General features: G+C 36.0%; 1 protein-coding gene across 6 annotated transcripts; it reads right to left on the reverse strand.

Moving 5' to 3' along the window:
* Positions 1–894: 894 nt before the first annotated feature.
* On the reverse strand, positions 895–17,528 carry aifm1 (apoptosis inducing factor mitochondrion associated 1). 6 transcript variants are annotated; one of them, XR_014030148.1, is made up of 21 exons: positions 17,248–17,528; positions 15,667–15,791; positions 14,983–15,082; positions 14,711–14,737; positions 11,577–11,633; positions 11,173–11,484; positions 11,000–11,065; positions 10,229–10,383; positions 9,354–9,484; positions 9,112–9,202; positions 8,843–8,927; positions 8,673–8,749; positions 7,697–7,805; positions 5,541–5,648; positions 5,324–5,412; positions 5,042–5,182; positions 4,707–4,849; positions 3,461–3,585; positions 3,037–3,227; positions 1,187–1,703; positions 895–1,091 (listed from the first exon to the last, which is right to left on the reverse strand). XR_014030148.1 is itself a non-coding variant. In XM_081364876.1 (20 exons), the coding sequence occupies exons 1-20, from the start codon at positions 17,333–17,335 to the stop codon at positions 1,632–1,634; spliced, it is 2,292 nt and encodes a 763-aa protein (XP_081221002.1). In that variant the 5' UTR covers positions 17,336–17,528; the 3' UTR covers positions 1,148–1,631. The 6 variants fall into 6 exon arrangements, 2 of the variants coding, with proteins under 2 accessions (XP_081221002.1, XP_081221003.1); XR_014030149.1 differs by having other exon boundaries at positions 1,165–1,703; XM_081364876.1 differs by lacking the exon at positions 895–1,091 and having other exon boundaries at positions 1,148–1,703.
* Between the last annotated feature and the right edge of the window lie 1,038 nt (positions 17,529–18,566).

Here is an 18,566-nt window from a genome sequence, read left to right on the forward strand (position 1 = left end):
TGTTCATATGCTTTAGAGAATATCGTAGTCCTAAGGAACTTTATTTCAAACATCTGATCTTGTTTTTGTGGAGGCTGGAGCTCAGATTTACTACAGAACTCGGTCATTGCAAACCACCAAAAATACAAATTACTTGAAAAATTCACACACACAATGTTAAATGCGCTCCCCGCTGAAAGGAAAGGAAATATAGAAGCTATTTTACCTGAGTTGTGAATGTGATGCAACATAAAGACCGTGTACAGCGAAATAATTAGGAGTCATATTTCAGATCAATTCAGTTCAGTTTTCATCTGATAGTGTCAGTGCAGTCAGATCTACAATTACTGAATAACCAAGTAACTTTCCGTTATGCTGTCTTACGAAATCAAACAACGCAACGCGATGCTGTCCAATTAACAAATGAATGATTTGTACAGCATTAGTAGAGAGAGAATTTCACGAATTTTTTTTAATTTAGCTGAAATACACCGAAAATAATCTGAACCTGAAATCGCAACCCAATCCTAGTATAGGTAAATCCTATTCAGTATACTGAAAAGCTAAATTTTGAAACTCTTTTAAAATTCCAGGTCACATTTGATCCTGTTTCGAAAAAAAATTAAATAAAAATGTATTCTGCAAAAAATATAATACTGAATTAATGTAAATTTGTAATCTGGTCCTAGCAGCCAATTCAGTGCAGATTAAAGTTTGAGTGCTATATCAAAACAACATCCAAATAGCATTTGGACACATCAAAACATTCCATTAAACAAAAAAATTTTATCATTCTCAAACTATTTTTTCCCCATACCCCATTCACTCTGCAGAAAGACAGAATAAGCAATTTTCTATTACTCAGACCTGTATATAAGAGCGCTGGTGCATAAGAAAATAGGTCAAGGCTATGTTAGGGAACATGTTTGCAGGCAATCACAGGTTTAATGAGCCAAAACATATTGCATCTTCTCCACGCATCTCAAAACCCTCAGGGTCACACCCATATCGGAGACACAGGCATTCAAATGCACAACTTCTTGCACTTGCAGATGGTTGGTAAATTCCTGGAAAGACTTCTGGAAAGGCCAAACAATCACTGTCCAGTGCGTCTACAAATGTTAACAAAAAACAAGTTAGGAAGAATTCAAATGAAACATGAGGCATAAATAAAAAATCATTTACTTTTATTTAGTTTCATTTGTACCAGCTGCATTGATCGCGCAGACAGAAAACACTGTGCTACCAGGTGTCAGAGGAATGTCTTTCATCTGGTATTGTTTGATTCAAAATGCAATTTTATTGCAATATTCAACGAAAGTTATCATCCCGTCAGGCTTTGGAGGAGGTGTTCAGAAGGGATGCATTCAAGAAGTGAGATGAAAATTTACTGACCACAACAGGGAAAAAAACACAGCACTTTTCAATACAAACAACAGGTATAGATTTCCCTCAGTAGAAAATTAAGTGATACAGTTTGAAACACTCCATGAGCAGATTGAAATCACAGCCCCAGAGGCAGCATTGCATGTCCGTATCTCAGAGAGTTCAAGGTCAAAATGACAGATGAAAGGCTGTTGTAAGCCTGTATGTCTTTTCCCAAGTTCACTCCACAGAAATATGGACAGAGAACAGAGAAAACGAAAAATTATTCAGTCCTCATGGATGTTGAAAAGCTTGGCCACCTCATTCAGATCTGTATGTTCCTCTCCATCTTTGATTATCTACAAATAAAGACAAAACAACAAATTAATCTTTATCAGAGAAACTATGAAGGTAATATGATGCCATAAAGAATCACATGCGCAGGGTAAGATTTGTGAAAGTGTACATAAGTTTGCAAGCGCAAGTTAAATTTGCATGCGCAAGATAAGATTTGTAAAGGTGTAAATCGCCTGTCAATACTAAAATGAGTTATAATAATAATATTTTTACCCTTTAACATGTATTTTAAGGGCATCTTTAAATTATGCACCATTTATCACCTGAAATGCCATCGTGTAACCACTAGATTGCTGTATAGCCTTACATATAAACATTTCAAGATGCTGTGTGTTCCCTGGTTGCTGGGTTTTTATTAAGACATAACTAGTTACTTTTTGTCAAAGTTGAGTTTATGTTGATTTAGTATCAGTTTTTAATTAGTCAAATCTGGACTCAGAGAAAGCATTTTAAAACATAAAAAATCTACATATAAAAGCTTGATCAGTCACACGAATGTAATCAGAATCAATATTGACAGTGCGACCGATATTTCAAAATATATAATTGAGTGTTAAATACCATGAACAGAGACATGATGTGAAAAACACTGATCAGAAAATCAGAATGGTATTATTACATAAAGAATGGGTATTAAATGATTTGATTGTAAAGTTTAACATAAGTTCGGTGGTGTAACAGATTATATATATAAAATTTCAATCCAATAAAGTTAACACCAGCTCGAAATTCAGTGTGAATGTCAGTTGCTGTAACTTGCTGTAAATCGTGCCAAAACTGTAAGCGCAGGTAAAAGAAAGACGCAACTGTACAAATCGGGTTATTTCAGGAACTTTTTTGCCCCATGGACACAAGTCATTCAGACATTTGCAACAGTTTATTTTTTTACACAAAGGTTGGTTTTATGTGATCAATCTGTTTTGCAGTTCCTGACTTTGTTGTTTTCGCTTGCAAATTACTGTTCACAGGCCTGCAATGCTTTTGGCCGCATTTGTGTGCAAAAAACGTGCCAGAAGTATAGGCGCGGAAAAATGGAAGTCAGAGTAATACAGATCCTATTTATTTTGTGTTAGCATGAAGCTGCAGCTTCACAATACATGAATTACACTTATGAATAACAGAAAAATGCTGAAAATTTTTTTTCTTACACTTGAAAGGCGATTTACACCTTTACAAATCTTCTCTTGCACATGCAAATTTAATTTCTGCTTGCAAACTTATGTACACTTTCACAAATCTTACCCTGCGCATGCGATTCTTTATGGCATTATATTACCTTCATAAGAAACACTGAAATGAAGATGAATGGACAAAGGGAATGATATCTCTGCTCACCTTCCTTGCGATGGGCATTCTGTTGAAGACGTTCCACAGAACGATACCGACCACCACTTTGTCCCTCAGGTAAAATATCACTCCCTTCCCATAATCCTCCTTCTGCTGGATAGGAGGTGGAGGGGCCGCTGTTCCTGCCTTAAACGCCCCGGCAACCTCCTCCGTCTCACTCTCGGAACGGATTCCGGTGCCTGTAAACAGAGAAAAATTTTGGGGTTTTTTGTGCATTTTTGTTTGCACTCTGCTATTGAATGCATATGATGATGATTGATACTTTATTAATCCCATTCAAGAAATTCAAGGCATCCAGTACCACAAAAGGTCACAATATACCACAAAAGGATGCAAAATCAAAATAGAGTAATAGCAAACTCTTGCTGAAAATGGTGTTTATGTGGTGTTTCAATAGCAAATGTTTGTGTACCTGATTGTTCGGTTGCAGCTTTTGGTGTGTCCTTGGCCGTGGCTTTAGCAAACACTCCCACGGTGGGCAGACTGCTGTCCACTATACCGATGGCTTCATATCCAACATCTGGTCCTAGATCACTCCTGAAAACAGGACAAATTGTGAGTGCTGCATTATGCTTCAGGGTTCCCACTCTTTCATGAATGCCAGATTCAAGGACTTTTTAAATCACCTTTTATTTTATATCAAGCACAATAATGACAATAAAGGTGGGTTTGTTACTGCCAATCTGGACAGTATCAAAGACCTACTGTACCTGTGTTATTCATTACTGCAGCAATGTTAAGCCATATACTGACAAATAAAATATAATTTAAGTGGCATATGACCATTTTAAAATCCAATGAGGAGAGAGGGCTAGTACAGTGTACGAGAGAGCGACCGAGATGAGAGATGAGAACGAGACATGTTGCCGCTTTCTTATTCATGCTTATTCATTTCTATGATCCAAACAACTCGTTTTGACAAAAACAAGTTTTATAAAAAAATAAATAATAATTTTAGCCTTTAAACCATTTAAGAAAAGGGATGAGTCAAAATGCTAAAAGATTATACATATTAATTTAAAATATGATTATATACAATATTCTAGATACCTTATAACTCTACATTTTTTAAAGCACATTTTCTTCATTTCAATCCACCGGTTAACATTTACAACACTGCGTATAAGCTATGTAAGAATATGGGTCATTCTTCACAGATTGATCTGAACAAAAACAGCAGAATTGAATTCAGTAGATGGCGCTTATGGAACAGCAGAAAAATATTGGTTTCCCCAGTTACCTCTGTAATTGACAACACTTTATTAAGAATTATTCACTGGAATTTTGATTAGCCAATTTTTATGTAGCTCAGTACTGAGCTAAGCAACATTTAATATGCACTTCTCTGATACTGAGCTAGTTAAACAGCTCTACGCCTCTCATTTGTTCATCATGCAGGGCTGCCTGTGCGTTTTTTCCAGGTTTTTCCTACTTTCCCCCCAATTCGGTAGCAATGTTTCGTTCTGGCTTTGGCAGTGCATAAAGACCAATTTTTATAATAAGCAAATTTAGTTTGTTTAATTCAAGCACTTTCACTTTCTTATGTTTCAGATACTTTCTAGTCCTTGAAACCATGTGTCTGAAATATAAGTACTTTCAAGAAACCCTGATGCTATTAAAAACACATATTAAAAGGTGAGTTTGTTGAAGATGGTTACCAGAACATAGACTGATGCCAGTAGGGTTTGTTGGTTCCAGTCATGTTCTCTCCAGCCAGTCTGCCGCTGACCACCGCGTGATCATGGTGCTCCACACGCCGGCGGCCCAGCCTGATGTCATAAAAACATGCAGCATCCCCTGCCTAGAACACAAACAAAGAGGAACCTTGATTATCATGTCAAAATTGAGATTCAGAACTAGTACAGTTCCTATGAAAACTGAGCCATTCATCTCCTACGTTCTTTAGGACATTCATGTCTAAATACCGACACTTTAGTATCCTCCTCTCTGCCCTTTCATAAGTTTTGCCGGAAAAAAACTCAGCCCTACATACCACCCAGATGTTGGAGCGAGCCTGGAGCTCAGCGTTAACACGGTACCCTCCGAAATCAGAGTCCACCTCCAGCCCGCCTGATTTGGCAAGTTCCACACTGGGCTCCAAACCAACTGCTGCCACAATGTGGTCAGTCTTCACCTAAAACAACAACACAAGAAAAAAAAAGCCTCATTGTTTTTATTTAGCGTAATACAAATACTGTATAATCATAAAACACTATAAATTAGCAAACAGATGATCAGGCCATGTTATGATTGGCTGACGGAAAAGCAGACTCACCACTCGTCCATCCTTCAGTTTGATCTCCAATTGGTCATTTTTGTAGCTCACATTTTTCACTAGAGCATCCGGGATAACGTTCACACCCTCTATGAGTGGTCAAAAGGTTAGCTGTGGTCAACTTTTTGCTTTCAAACTTTTCAAAATGCCTATATTTTGAATTTGGACATTTGAAGTTAAAGGAAGCAATTCCAGCGTCCTTTATTTATTCTCTTACCTTTCCGGACTTTCTCAGTGGTCCAGTTACTCAAGTATTCAGGCAGTACTTTTCCCATGTTACCCTTCTCTGGGAACATCTGGATCACCTCTAAACCAGGGTCCGCAGCTAAAAAGAGGGAGAGAGAAAGAAAGCCACGGCAAAAATAAGGAGAGAGGAAAATTCAGTAGTTTGTTTAAAAAAAGAAAGAAAAAAAAGACATCCATATTTATATGAAAGCCAACCCCAACCCTTATAACAAGATAACACATTGCAAATTATATGGCCAAACTTGTAATTAATAATGTGTTCTATAATGTAATATATTATGACACATTCTAATAATATAATATAATATAATATAATATAATATAATATAATATAATATAATATAATATAATCTGACTACTTTTTGATTACTTAGATTACTTTTGAACTGATTTATCATATTGATTTGAATAGGGAAGTCTTATATACAATCCAAAGAGAAAGAAAATATATTCCATTTTTAACTTTTATCAACATGATGATATACATTAAACATCACATTACATCAGGGTTTCCTGAATTGAGGTTTGTGAAGGAACTGCATGGGGCTTATAAGCTCATAAAGCAAATAATTAATAAAATCATAATTTTACAATAAAAACAATCCATTTAAAACACTAACACAAAGATCAAATGAAAAGTGTGACCATGTGACCATTAACAACATAATAAAACTGCAGACATGCAAATGTGTTGTTAAATTAATGCCTTAAAGCTACACTGTGTAGGATTTTCTCCCATCTAGCGGTGAAATTGTTTATGACTACCAACTGAACATTACTTTCTAGCCCCTCCCATTCCGAGGGCTTTTTAACTCCTACGGTGGTCGTATTATTTCAAATCTGCCGGCAGTCGCGATTTATATCCCCCTCATCACCATTCGTCACGGTGCCACTGAGTGTCAAAACGCAAAAGGCGAAGCTTGAATTTCCAGGTATGTCCCTCTTTGGCTAATGTATTTTCAAGATGGAGGCACAACATGGCTGCCGCCATTCAAGCGACTCGTTCGTATGTATTCTCAATGGCAGATTCTACGCTTACGAGAATACTTGATGAGTTGGTAGAAGTAATTACACATTAATGAGCACATATCATTTTGAAAGAACAAAGTGTTTTTTGCTAAGAATCAACTTAAAAAATTACACAGTGTAGCTTTAACTATTAACTTAAATTTAATTCAAAGAGGTTCTTCTGAAAAGAAATTCCATCCCTCCATTACATGTAAATACAAAATGGCATTTGTGCATTTAATCTGTTTGAAAGACAAAAGCCTTCTAAAGACAAAGTAGTAATACAATGTTAAATGACTCACTGAGTGATAATTCAAATAATAATTAAAATGTGTTAGTGAGGAGTTGATTAGATATGCAGTGTTGAGAAAATTCTCCAGTGGTCATATGCTATATGGCCTCTCCATTTTTCATGTAATTATAGACCTTATGCGCCAGAGAAACGAGGGCGCCGCCATCTTTACAATATTGTCTTTGAACTTCCGTTTTTGCAGTCGCTCTGTATATTTCTATGGCATTGCTGTCCAGGAGTAATTAGCTCTAGAAGTGAACTTAATTAATGTAAAGTTAACGAAAGTTATCATGAGGATTGTAATGTTTAAAGCAGATGTCTTGACAAATGTCAGTAGACCGGGAAGATTTTAAAACGAGCCGTTCATTCATAAATACGCAAGATCGCTGTGAAAATACAGACGGAAGTCAAAAGACAACGAGCGCAGCGCTGAAAAGGGGCAGAGCTACATAAGGTCTATAGACTATAGACTAGAGGCTGTTCTGTGTGTGCAAATCCACAACAGCCCAACACACACCCCTTCCCCTTCCTAAAACAAATTACTGTATATAACAAAATTTTAAATGCGGTAAGCTTTTTAGAAAGAAAAGCGTAAAAGATTAATTGACTATAATCAATCAGTTATGAACAATTTACTGCTATTGTGTGAATAATATGTGATCATGTAATCAATTAAAAAAAGTAACTAATCTGATTATGAGCATTTCAAAACATTATATAATGCAATTACAACTACATCATTTTTGGAATCTTTTTTTTTTTACAATCAACACTTTTGGCTTGATTTTTTTTTCCCATCTAAATGACAGCTGAAGGTTTAGACTCACATCTGCGACCCATGGCACATGCAAGCTCGCTGCCGAGGAAACCTCCGCCGATGATGGTAATGGACTTCACCTCTCTGCTGATCTTCTCTAGAGACCTAAAATCTTCAATCTACCAAAAAATTTCCATTAGTTTTCCAATTTTTAGGATTTACAGTATAAAGATAAAAAAAAATGTTTCACACTTGAACACAATAACTTCGTTTAATATAGAAATTTCCATTAATTATTTTCCCACAATTTGAATGTCCTTGCTATTTCCTGGTTTTCCAGGACTGTAGGAACAAGATATAGAATGTGAGCAACATAGAAGGAAAATGTATATCAAGAAAAAATTTGTAAAATTGTACGCAAGGCTTTATGTAAATTAGTCCTCTGATTAACAAGAAAAAAATCTACTCTTGCAATTTATAGTGGTGTGCAAAATGCTACAGCGACATTATTAACATAAGGGTGCCCTCCAGCGGTGTTCTGCACATTTACATTTATGAATTTGGCATCTCATGAGATGATGAGCATATGCACTTAGTAAAAGAGCTCATCTAAAGAAGCATGTTATTTTGGTTCTAACTGTACTGACACTGTAGATTTAGGTATAATCTGATCCTGAATCAAGTGCATTTCAGTCAATTGACAAATATTAAAGTCAAAATGAAACAGCATTCACGACCCATTTAGTATGCATTGAGTAAAATAGGATAGTTATTCAGCAAGGAAAGAAATGGGACAAGATATGATTTTTCAGTCATCTGAAAAGAAAAGCTTTCAGTGTCTGAGTGATTTATTGCATGTTGATAAAGAAAACCTTTTTTCCTTTAGAAGAACATGTACCAATGAACTGTGCACTATAAGACCAGGAACATGTATTCAGAACATAAATGGGATCAATACTGATTTCATGTTGACAGACATATTAATTGGGGATTTGACTTGAACACTACTGCTCCACTCTGCCCAAAATATGTGAAGCAAGACATACTTTCCTAAAAAGGGTTGTCCTCTTCGTCACCTCCTGTCCTGCCCTTTCAATCACTTGCAGGTTCCTAGGCACCCCACCTAATACACATACACGTATTCATTTACAGGACAGTCAGCAATAGATTTTACACCCCTGCGTATGTGTTCATGAGCATATTATATGCGTTTTACCTGTGGCAATCAAGCACTTTTCATAGGAGATCTCTGCACCATCACTCAGTTTGACTTTATTTTCTCTGACATCCATGTGTACCACCTACACCATAGGTACAAACACACACACAGGGTTATGATGAGGACAACTCATTCACACACATTTAGCAATCCATAAAACATTTTCTCCTCTTCTGCAACTTCAGCATTTTTCAGACTTGTTCAAGTGGACCAATTAAGAACGCAACTCCACAGCAACATTAGATGCTGGTGTCAGAGTTTCTCACCTTACGGCCCGTGAGCACAGCCACACCCCCATTCTCAACTTTAGCAAGATCCGCGGGACTGATGTAGAACGAGGGAGGCTGGAAGTAAATACTACAACAAAAAGGAATAAATTAACATCACGATATATGCAAACAGACTGAACAAATTCAGAAATATGATGCAATTATGACCCTTTGACAAAAAAGTCAGTGTATCAGTGTTAGGTCTGGTTTAAGTGGTCTGGAACACTCTTGTCACACACCTCCTCTCTTTGCCGTTCCATTGTTTGAAGCGCAGTGTTTCAGTGACCTTGGGGTCATCAGAGAACCAGAGTTCTTTAGAGAGAGGGGGTCTCATGTAGGGATGTTCAGACTCCTCTGTTACAATCAACACCTGTATAACAAACACACACAGGACACACACACTTTAATACATAGATGTGTTTTACAGATGGGATTTAGAATGGACACATCTGTGGTCCATAATTATTATTATTTTAAATTGGAAGAAAAATAAAGGATTCCACAAAATGTATTTTTAGGGCTCTTAGAATTTATGTAAACTTGTGCACCGAAGATATTAATTAAATACATTTAATGAAACTTGATGTTTATATTATTCACCAAATTTGATTATATTACTCTTTCTGCTTTCCAAATACTGGTCATATTAACTGATTCATTGTGATTATTCCACTGCCATCAATAGTTTCGAACGGTAAAAAAAAAAAAAAAAAAAAAAAAAAAAAAATCTACTTAAGAGTTTTGTTTAAAAAAGGTTAAATCTCAGACACGCTTGTCAACTTAAAAAGCATAAAAAGTAAATATTTTCTAGATATTTTAACAGATTTCTTTAGTACAATGACAATATAAAAGCATTTTATTCAATTTTAAAAACGATGATTTAATCTTGTTGTCTTTACAATATTACATGTCCTGTATTATTTTTTTATATTACTGCTATTAATACAGGAAATATGTCTTTATTTTTAAGAAAGGAAGCCTCACACAAGGTCCCTCATCCTCATATTTGGGGGTTCTTGGCAAACCGGTTTAAGTGATTGTATTGATGAACTATTTATGATTACAATACTTGAGCGTTAATGCTGCCAAACTACTACTAAACGGACAGACTCACCCTGGCACCAGGGTCGCGTGCCCGAATGGACCGAGCTGCAGCGAATGAAGCTGTGCCTCCACCAATCAGCAGATAGGGAGCGTGTTCAGGGACATCTAAGTGAGCAGCAGTGGGTTCAAGGGGCACAGCAGCAGAAGCTGGCTCAGGATCTGCAGCTGGTTAAAGAAAGACAAATTTAGTACAAACACACATACACAAACAAGCATTTATGAATAACTTGACATGTATCGTGAATTAGCCATGTGAGTGCGCTTAACATTATCTGTACAAGAATACGTGAGTGATTTCAGGAACACAGCGCTAGATGAGGGGAGAGATTAGCATTTTTAAAGTAATATTAGTGCAAACGATACATCGAACAATCTGGAAACACGGCTGCAAATTGGTCATAAGTGTGTGACCTTGTACAATTAGCATTAGCCATTAGCATTAAATCAGTCACACTTTGACACAACAAACGTTCAAAGCATGAAATGGCTGAGTGGGGGAAGAAAGATAAGGCCTTGAAAAGAAGTGAGGACAATGTGGTTTATATAGACAAGAAAAACAAATGATCTTCATTGATAAAGGAAATAACCAACCAAAGACAGACCAAATCTAGTCAAACAACTCAAAAAAGATCATATGTAGCCATAAAAATAAAAAGGTGTAGTAATAGAAAGTTTTGAATAGGTGTCCATATGTGTCAATGAAGTAATTATCAGTATATTTTATCTGTAACATGTTTATATTGCAGAACTGATTCCCATCCAGTCAAAACTGGACTCTTACCACTCTCAGAAACAGATGAAGCCTCTGGAACATGCTCAGCGATGATTACAGGTGTGGGCTCGGTTTCTTAATCACGATGTTAGAGGAGAGGAAAGATGTTAACTTCAATATCCAAATAAAAGTATTTTCCTCCATAAAAATCCCGGATTTCCATGCAGATGTGTCAATCTTACCACTCTCAACTACAGGAGCTAAGGACTCTTCACTCTGTAGAACTGCTGGAGCTTCTTCAACAGGTTCCGTTACAGGGACTTCAATGACTGATTCCGCCACAGAGGCTTCAACAGGTTCCGTTACTGGAGCTTCTACGATGGGTTCCGGAATAGAAGCTTCTACAATGGGTTCGGTTACAGGTTCTTCCACAACGGGTTCAGTTACGGGAGCTTCTGCAACAGGTTCAGCTTCAGGGGACTCCACAATAGCTTCTGTTACCGGAGGTTCTTCAACAGAAGGTTCTGTTGAAGTTGGTTCTTCAGCAACAGGCTCTAATGCCACAGACGAGCAAAACACAAGATTGTTTGACTGAGACAGAAGATGCACCAAAACAATCCTCCACTCCATCTTCCTCAGCTCTTACCACTTATAACTGGCTCTGGAGATGGTTCTGGGATGGATTCCAGAGGTGCTGCAACATCTAAAGCAGGATCATGAGCAGATAACTGACTTTTAAAAAAATGCCTAGCATTTTTCATTGCTCTGAATCCTAACATTTTCAAGCTTTGATAGGTTGTACGAGTACGGTTCTTCTGGTGAAAAAGGAAAAATGTAAGGATCCAGGATCAGGAATGAATTTGTCAGAAAAGGGTAAAAACATAAGGAAAAGGACAATAGTTATGGGTGAATGTGAAGGTGTCAGGGTCTTCATCCACTTCCTTCCTTAGTTGTAAAATTTTCTGTGTGACATTCCATGAAAGGATCCTGATGTTTTATGGAGGACTACCATATAACCATGAAGTGCATCAATTCTCAGGAATCTTCTCTCAGACTTCATTACCGTTACATTAAACCAAGATTCTTATTTAAAAAAACCTCAAAGCTCCTCTTTGCCATTTTTCTTTTAACACTCGTAGCTGGTCAATGTGTCAATGCCAATCAAAAAGTCCAACAGAAACTTATGAGGAACATGCACATTAACAGATTTTTTTTTTTTTTCAAACAAGTTCCAGAAGATGAGAGTTTCTCCAAAAATTCAGCTTCATTGTGTCAGCAGAGGAAAGGACAGACAATCCAGACAAATGGGTATAGTCAAGCCATCTAAAAATCTTTCCAAATATTTGAACAGGAATAAAGTAGTTAAAGCAAGACAAAACAGCTCTCTTCAAAACACCTAAGAGTTAGTAGGACGAACAGAAAAAGGAAGACAAAAATAGTGGTGTTCTTGTGGTGGAAATGTTTGGTTGATGACAGACAATGTGTGAAGCAAAATACACAACTGACAAGTGAAAGACATGATGAAGAAGAGCCTCAGGCATATCCATCAAGGATGAAAGAACTTCATAGAACATCGCCTCAATCCAACCAATCTTGGCCCAATGGCAGAAAGAAAACGGATTCATTTTGTACAATTTAAACCTCTCAATTTGAAAAAGCACAGTAGATGAAATTTAGAATAAAAACAATGGATAGTCAATTGGTTGGGTGAAGAACGTCAATGGAGTTACCCACAAGGCAGTCACACAAAAACAAATGCTCAGAGTCAAACACTTGATATAAAGGAGACAGTTCACCATGTATGAGCAGAGGTGGAAGATCACAGTGACAATTCTAACAGATAGCTAACAGTTTACATTTACCATTCCTGGCAGATGCTTATTTAGAGTTATTTAGAGTTTATTTAAGGTTATTTAGAGGCAGGGGTATATATGATGCAGAAATATTAGGAGAGTTAAAGATGACATTTACACAAATAAAGAGACAGTAAAAAGGAACATTAAACAGACAGTCACATGCAGTACGCAGTGTCCCAAGAAGCATGCATAACTGAAAGTGACAATTCATGTACATCTTATGTTCACCCAGGCTGCATTTATTTGCTATTGAATTTATATGAAATGCAGTATCAACACAGTAATATTGTGAGATATTACTGTTATATAATATTGTGAAATATTACTACAATTTAAAATAAGTTTTTAATTTTTTTTTTAATGTAATTTATTTCTGTGATGCAAAGCTGAATTTTCTGCATCATTATTCCAGACTTCAGTGTCACATGATCCTTCAGAAATCATTCTATTATGATTTGCAGCCCAAGAAGACACTTAGTTTTATTATTATCAATGTTGAAACAGTTGTGCTGCCTAATATTTTTGTGTAAATGTAACAACGGAATTTTTTTTACTGTCAATTAAAAATGACTTAAAAACAAATCTTACTTGAACGGTAGTGTATATGCATTGTACACACACAACACATCTGTGCCAAAAAACATTACGTTCTGTTGTTGGATGTACCAATGTACATAATCTCCATAGACTCCCAGCATCTAAGTCACTGAGAACACTGTGGTTGAAGTTGTTACTCGAGGATGGATCAGAACCAATTGTTCATGATCTAGCCTTCGGATCAATACTTGTCACGGCAGTAATGAAAGGGAGAGCGCACTCTTCTTGAAAGGGGGCCGGAAGCACCAGCTCATTTGCATTTAAAGGGACACACAAAAACAGCACGTTTTTGCTCACCCCCAAAACGTGGCAATTTTAACATGCTATAAAAAATTATCCGTGGGGTATTTTGAGCTAAACTTTCACATACACACACAGAGGAAATCAGAGACTTATTTTACATCTCTTAAAAAGGGGCATAATAGGTCCCCTTTAATGCAATGGAATGGATATTTTTTCAGCCCTTAAAAAAGAAAAATTGCTTCCTCGGGTAATTAAATGGTAAATTAAAATGGTTCTTACCATGAGAAATTAAGTTTTCCTTGATTTTCCTATAAAAAAGATTTGATACTAGCTAAAACTCATTCTGAACCACTACAGTAGCCAAAAGCTAATAGTAGTAAAATTGGAAAAACTAAATTAGGAGTGATTTTACCTAAACAAACCTTGACTAAAATTATAAGTGGAAGTGCGGAAAAAATAATAAAACAATAAAATTATTGATATGACCTCTTTCAGATTATATTATTTTTACTAAATCAACTGATTTTACTATGATAAAACCGAGATAGTTAAGCAATGTTATGTTATGCCACATCCCAAAATGAAGACACTAAACATGCAATCAGAGGCTGACTTGATCATTGTACATAATATAATATAATATAATATAATATAATATAATATAATATAATATAATATAATATAATATAATATAATATAATATAATATACCATTTAATATGTTCAGGTTGTTAATCCCCTTTTCAGACGAAACAGAGTTAAGAATTCCCAAGTCACATTTCCTAATGGAAGTGTAGTGTCATCATGCATGAACAGGACACTGTGTGCATGTTAATACCCATGTGAGCCACAGTAACATAGACAAATACAATCCAGAGCCATGATACCTCAAAGCACAACAGTATTGGTTATCTTACGTTTTCATCTTTGTTTTCCAATCAAAATTTGAATTTTAAAAACTTTCAAATAAGAAAGTCATCCAATAACTGACATATTCAAGCTAAAGCTTCAGTAATGGACTGCAGTGCTCTGTGTGCAAGGCTGTGAATGTGCACATATAGCAGTGTATAGAAATAACCTCTCACCTTCTTTTGATTCTGCCACAACTTCAGCTGAAACACAAAAGACAACATACCACTGAATTAAACTTCTTCGATACTAATATTATTTGTTCACATCTGTGCTGCAGGCAACAGTAAATTAAAGGCAAAAAACATTTTTATATGTTAAGAAATAGGCCTAAATTAAGCCATCAAGAATTCTTTAAGATGAAAATATACTAATTGAAACAACTGATAACTGCTAATTAAATGAGACCAGTGATTCATGTCTACATGTGATTAGTGTAATCACTTACCTACAGCCACAGCTGCTTGTGGCTCTTGTTTAGACCTACTGGCAATTTCTATCATACGCTCCTTATATCTTTCCTTGTCCCCTGATAGAGTGCGGTATGTCTTCAAACACACAAACAAATAAACAACACTCATTATGAACTCTGCAAATATCATATATAAAAACATTTGGAAAACAAAAAAAATGTGATAATGTTTATGATTGAAATTATAACATTATTTATTACACTGAAGAAAACTGATGCAACCTTTCATCCATAGTCTGAAATGGAGGTGCTGAGAAACTGCTATACAAGCAACCATAATCAAGCTTATTAACCTGTTTCACCAAGTGCTCTTCGCATCAGTATCTTGTGTGATAAAGTCTGCTACATGTAAATGATTACCAGTTATATTCATAGCACACCTCTAACATCAGATCTTTTTTGAAAGCAACTGAGAATGCAGTTTAACTGGCAGAGCATAGCAAAGCAACGCTAGTATTTATGTCTTGTATATCAATATATCTTGAGCATCCTTTAGAAAAAAATTAACAACGTTTTATTACAATATTACAAACTAACCACAACCCACACAAGAACAGTACTGATTTGAATATCAGTAAAAGTTGAAGCAACTATGCTAGAAATAAATATTCATTGTCAATATGGGGCTGGTGAAGAGTCCAATAATAAAGGGGTACTTACATAAACTCCCGCCCCCAGAAATGTTGCTCCAACCAGGACGTAATACAGAGTGTTTTCCCCTCCTGTTGGCCCTGATGACATCTGGGCTTTTTGAACCATATCCAGCCTTCTACCATGTCTCAGCACTGAAAATTCAATCATAAAAACAAAAATTAATTTTAAATTAATTTTAAATTTTTAAAACTTAATTCTTTATAAAAGAAGTCTGCTCAAACTCATTGTACTGATGTCACACTTAGTCTACATATATAGGTATATAGTTATCCAGTTATCCTACGTATATAGTTATCCATTTCTTCATGAACTCCAGAATAAAAATATCTTTACATAAACTTTAAACCAATATTTAATGTTCACGTATTTATTTAGTTGATAAGAATCTGTGTAATATGCAGGATAGTAGTATACAGTCAGCCTATCTTAAAGGGATAGTTCATCCAAAAATAGAAAATTCTTTCAGTAATTACTCACCCTAATGACGTTCCAATTTCAAACCCGTAAGACTTTCGTTCATCTTCGGAACATAAATGAAGATATTTTTGATGAAATCTGTCTGTCCCTCAATTGACAGCTACGCAACTGAAACTTTGACGCTTCAAAAAGTCCATACAGAGATCATAAAACTGACCCATACGAAATTGAGTGGTTTAGTCAATAATCTTCTGAAGAGACACAATCACTTTATATGATGAACAGATTGAATTTAGGTTTTTATTCCCATATAAGCATTCATCAGCTGACACAGTTGTGGTAAACGGAAGCTCAAGCATGTTCCCTTGACCTGCAAGAACCAGTAAGGTTCATTCTTGAGTTACGCAGCACGTTTGAACTTCAGCAAGAACCAATGAAGTTTGTTTTCGTGTGTCAAGCAGGTGCGGTTGAGTTTCTGTTTAAGCTCGCTGATCAATGTTTATATGTGAATAAAAACCTAAATTAAATCTTTTCATCATCTAAAGTGATTGAGTCTCTTCAGAAAATTGACTAAACCGCTCAATTCATATGAATTAGTTTTTACGATCTGTTTATGAACTTTTTGAAGCGTCAAAGTGTCAGTTGAGTAGCTGTCTATGGACGCATAGAAAGCTCAGATTTCATCACAAAGATCTTCATAACCACAATACAGTATTACTGCTGCGGTACAATTCACTTAGTTGAATGACAGCGGCATGGAGTTGTCAGAGCCAAAAATGTATTTGAGGCAGACTTTGACGTTCAACGACCTTGGGCCAAAAATTACAGCAACACTTGCACTCCTGCATTAACCCATAAAGTATTTTCGTAAAATGATATTTTTAACAGAATGGCCGCATAGAGTTTTGCTGAAATTGTGTTTGAACATATGCGCTGTGTGACCTCAGATAGCACTAAATTAAACTTTTAGTTGTGTTTATCTATTCAATCCAACTCAGTGTGCTTTATTGGTTTGACTATAGTATCCACACGGTGAAATAAACGCTTATCCTACCGGTGCCTGGACTTGTGTTTCCATAGAAATTGTGCAAGCCGTTGTTCTGCTAGACTGAAAAGAGGTTCACAGGTGATTTGCTGAGCCACAGACTTCTGCCGTTTATCTCAACTTGCCTGATTTCCGCGCATTCTGCAGACACAAAGAGGATGAGGCCCGGGCCAGCGGAGCCAGCTTATTCCACGCTGCATTGCACTTAAACATCGCGGCTCTGCTGTGCTTTTCAATAAGGCAGCCTTAGGAGGTTCACAGCCACGTTCACCGTGCAACTTTTGCACAAGGCCGGAGACCTTCTCAGGTCACACAGCTCCTGCAGGCGCTTCCGGTTTCCGCTAACGTCCCGCCCCCTCCCTGCACTGATTGGCTGTAGTACTGACGGATTATTAAGTAATTGGTCAGTGTTTCTGTCTGGTAAAATTTCTTAGTGTCACTCGAGAGCTCTCACTGGCTCAGCGACGATTGGCTATTTGTAAGGTAACGTTACGCCTTTAACGCTTTAACGACGCCATAGGTCGTGTGATTTTTTTTATTTGAACTTTCTATTATTTATCTGGCGTTTCAGACATTTATAGATTGTAAATTGTAAAAGATTTTGAATCATTTAAAGGACAATTGTCAATAAAAATAACATACAAAAAAATCAGCCTATACAGCCTGAAATTATAATATAACGTATAACTACAGGATTATAAAATAGAACAGAACAGAATTAATCTGCCATGAAACACCCAAAATATGAAAGCTCTCATGTCCAGTAATTACAGTTCTTTTATTTATTTTTTATTGGTAATATTTTGGACTTTTATTGTTTTTGTTTACATCCCCAGCTAAAAGGGGTTCTGAGAACGTTTTGGGAAGGTTTTCTCACAGTTAGCAAACATTCAGTAACGTTGACGTTCTATCAATGACGTTGATAGAACGTTACACCATAATATTCTCATAATGTTAGCACAAAATATTTACATTCATTGAACGTTTTTTTTTTTCCTGATACGTTTTATGTGGGCGGTCGTGTAATGTTTTTTAAATGTTTCAATAGAACCGTAACGTTCCAGTAATGTTAGCATTAATGCTCCTTTAATGTTCACATAACCAAAAAAAAACAAAAAACGCACATGTAGGAAAATGAAGACTCACAAATATTTATAGAAAATTTAAACTTGTTTTTATTATTCAGTTTAGGCAAAAGTATGGTGTTTTATATAAAATATATATATATATATATATATAGAAAATAAATATTTGTGTGTGTGCTGTAAAGTGATTAGAAAAAATGAAATCGGAATCAGGTAAAATCTGTATCGGCAGATCAAACTCAATGACAAATCGGAATCGGCCTAGAAAATTGTAATCGGTGCATAATCTTTCTGATTGGCTGGTATCAAACACCATCACATAATCTGATTCACCTAGATGTTTTATTTATTTATTTCTA

Source organism: Scardinius erythrophthalmus, assembly GCF_964197995.2.
Source record: "Scardinius erythrophthalmus genome assembly, chromosome: 5".
Taxonomy (NCBI): Eukaryota; Metazoa; Chordata; class Actinopteri; order Cypriniformes; family Leuciscidae; genus Scardinius; species Scardinius erythrophthalmus.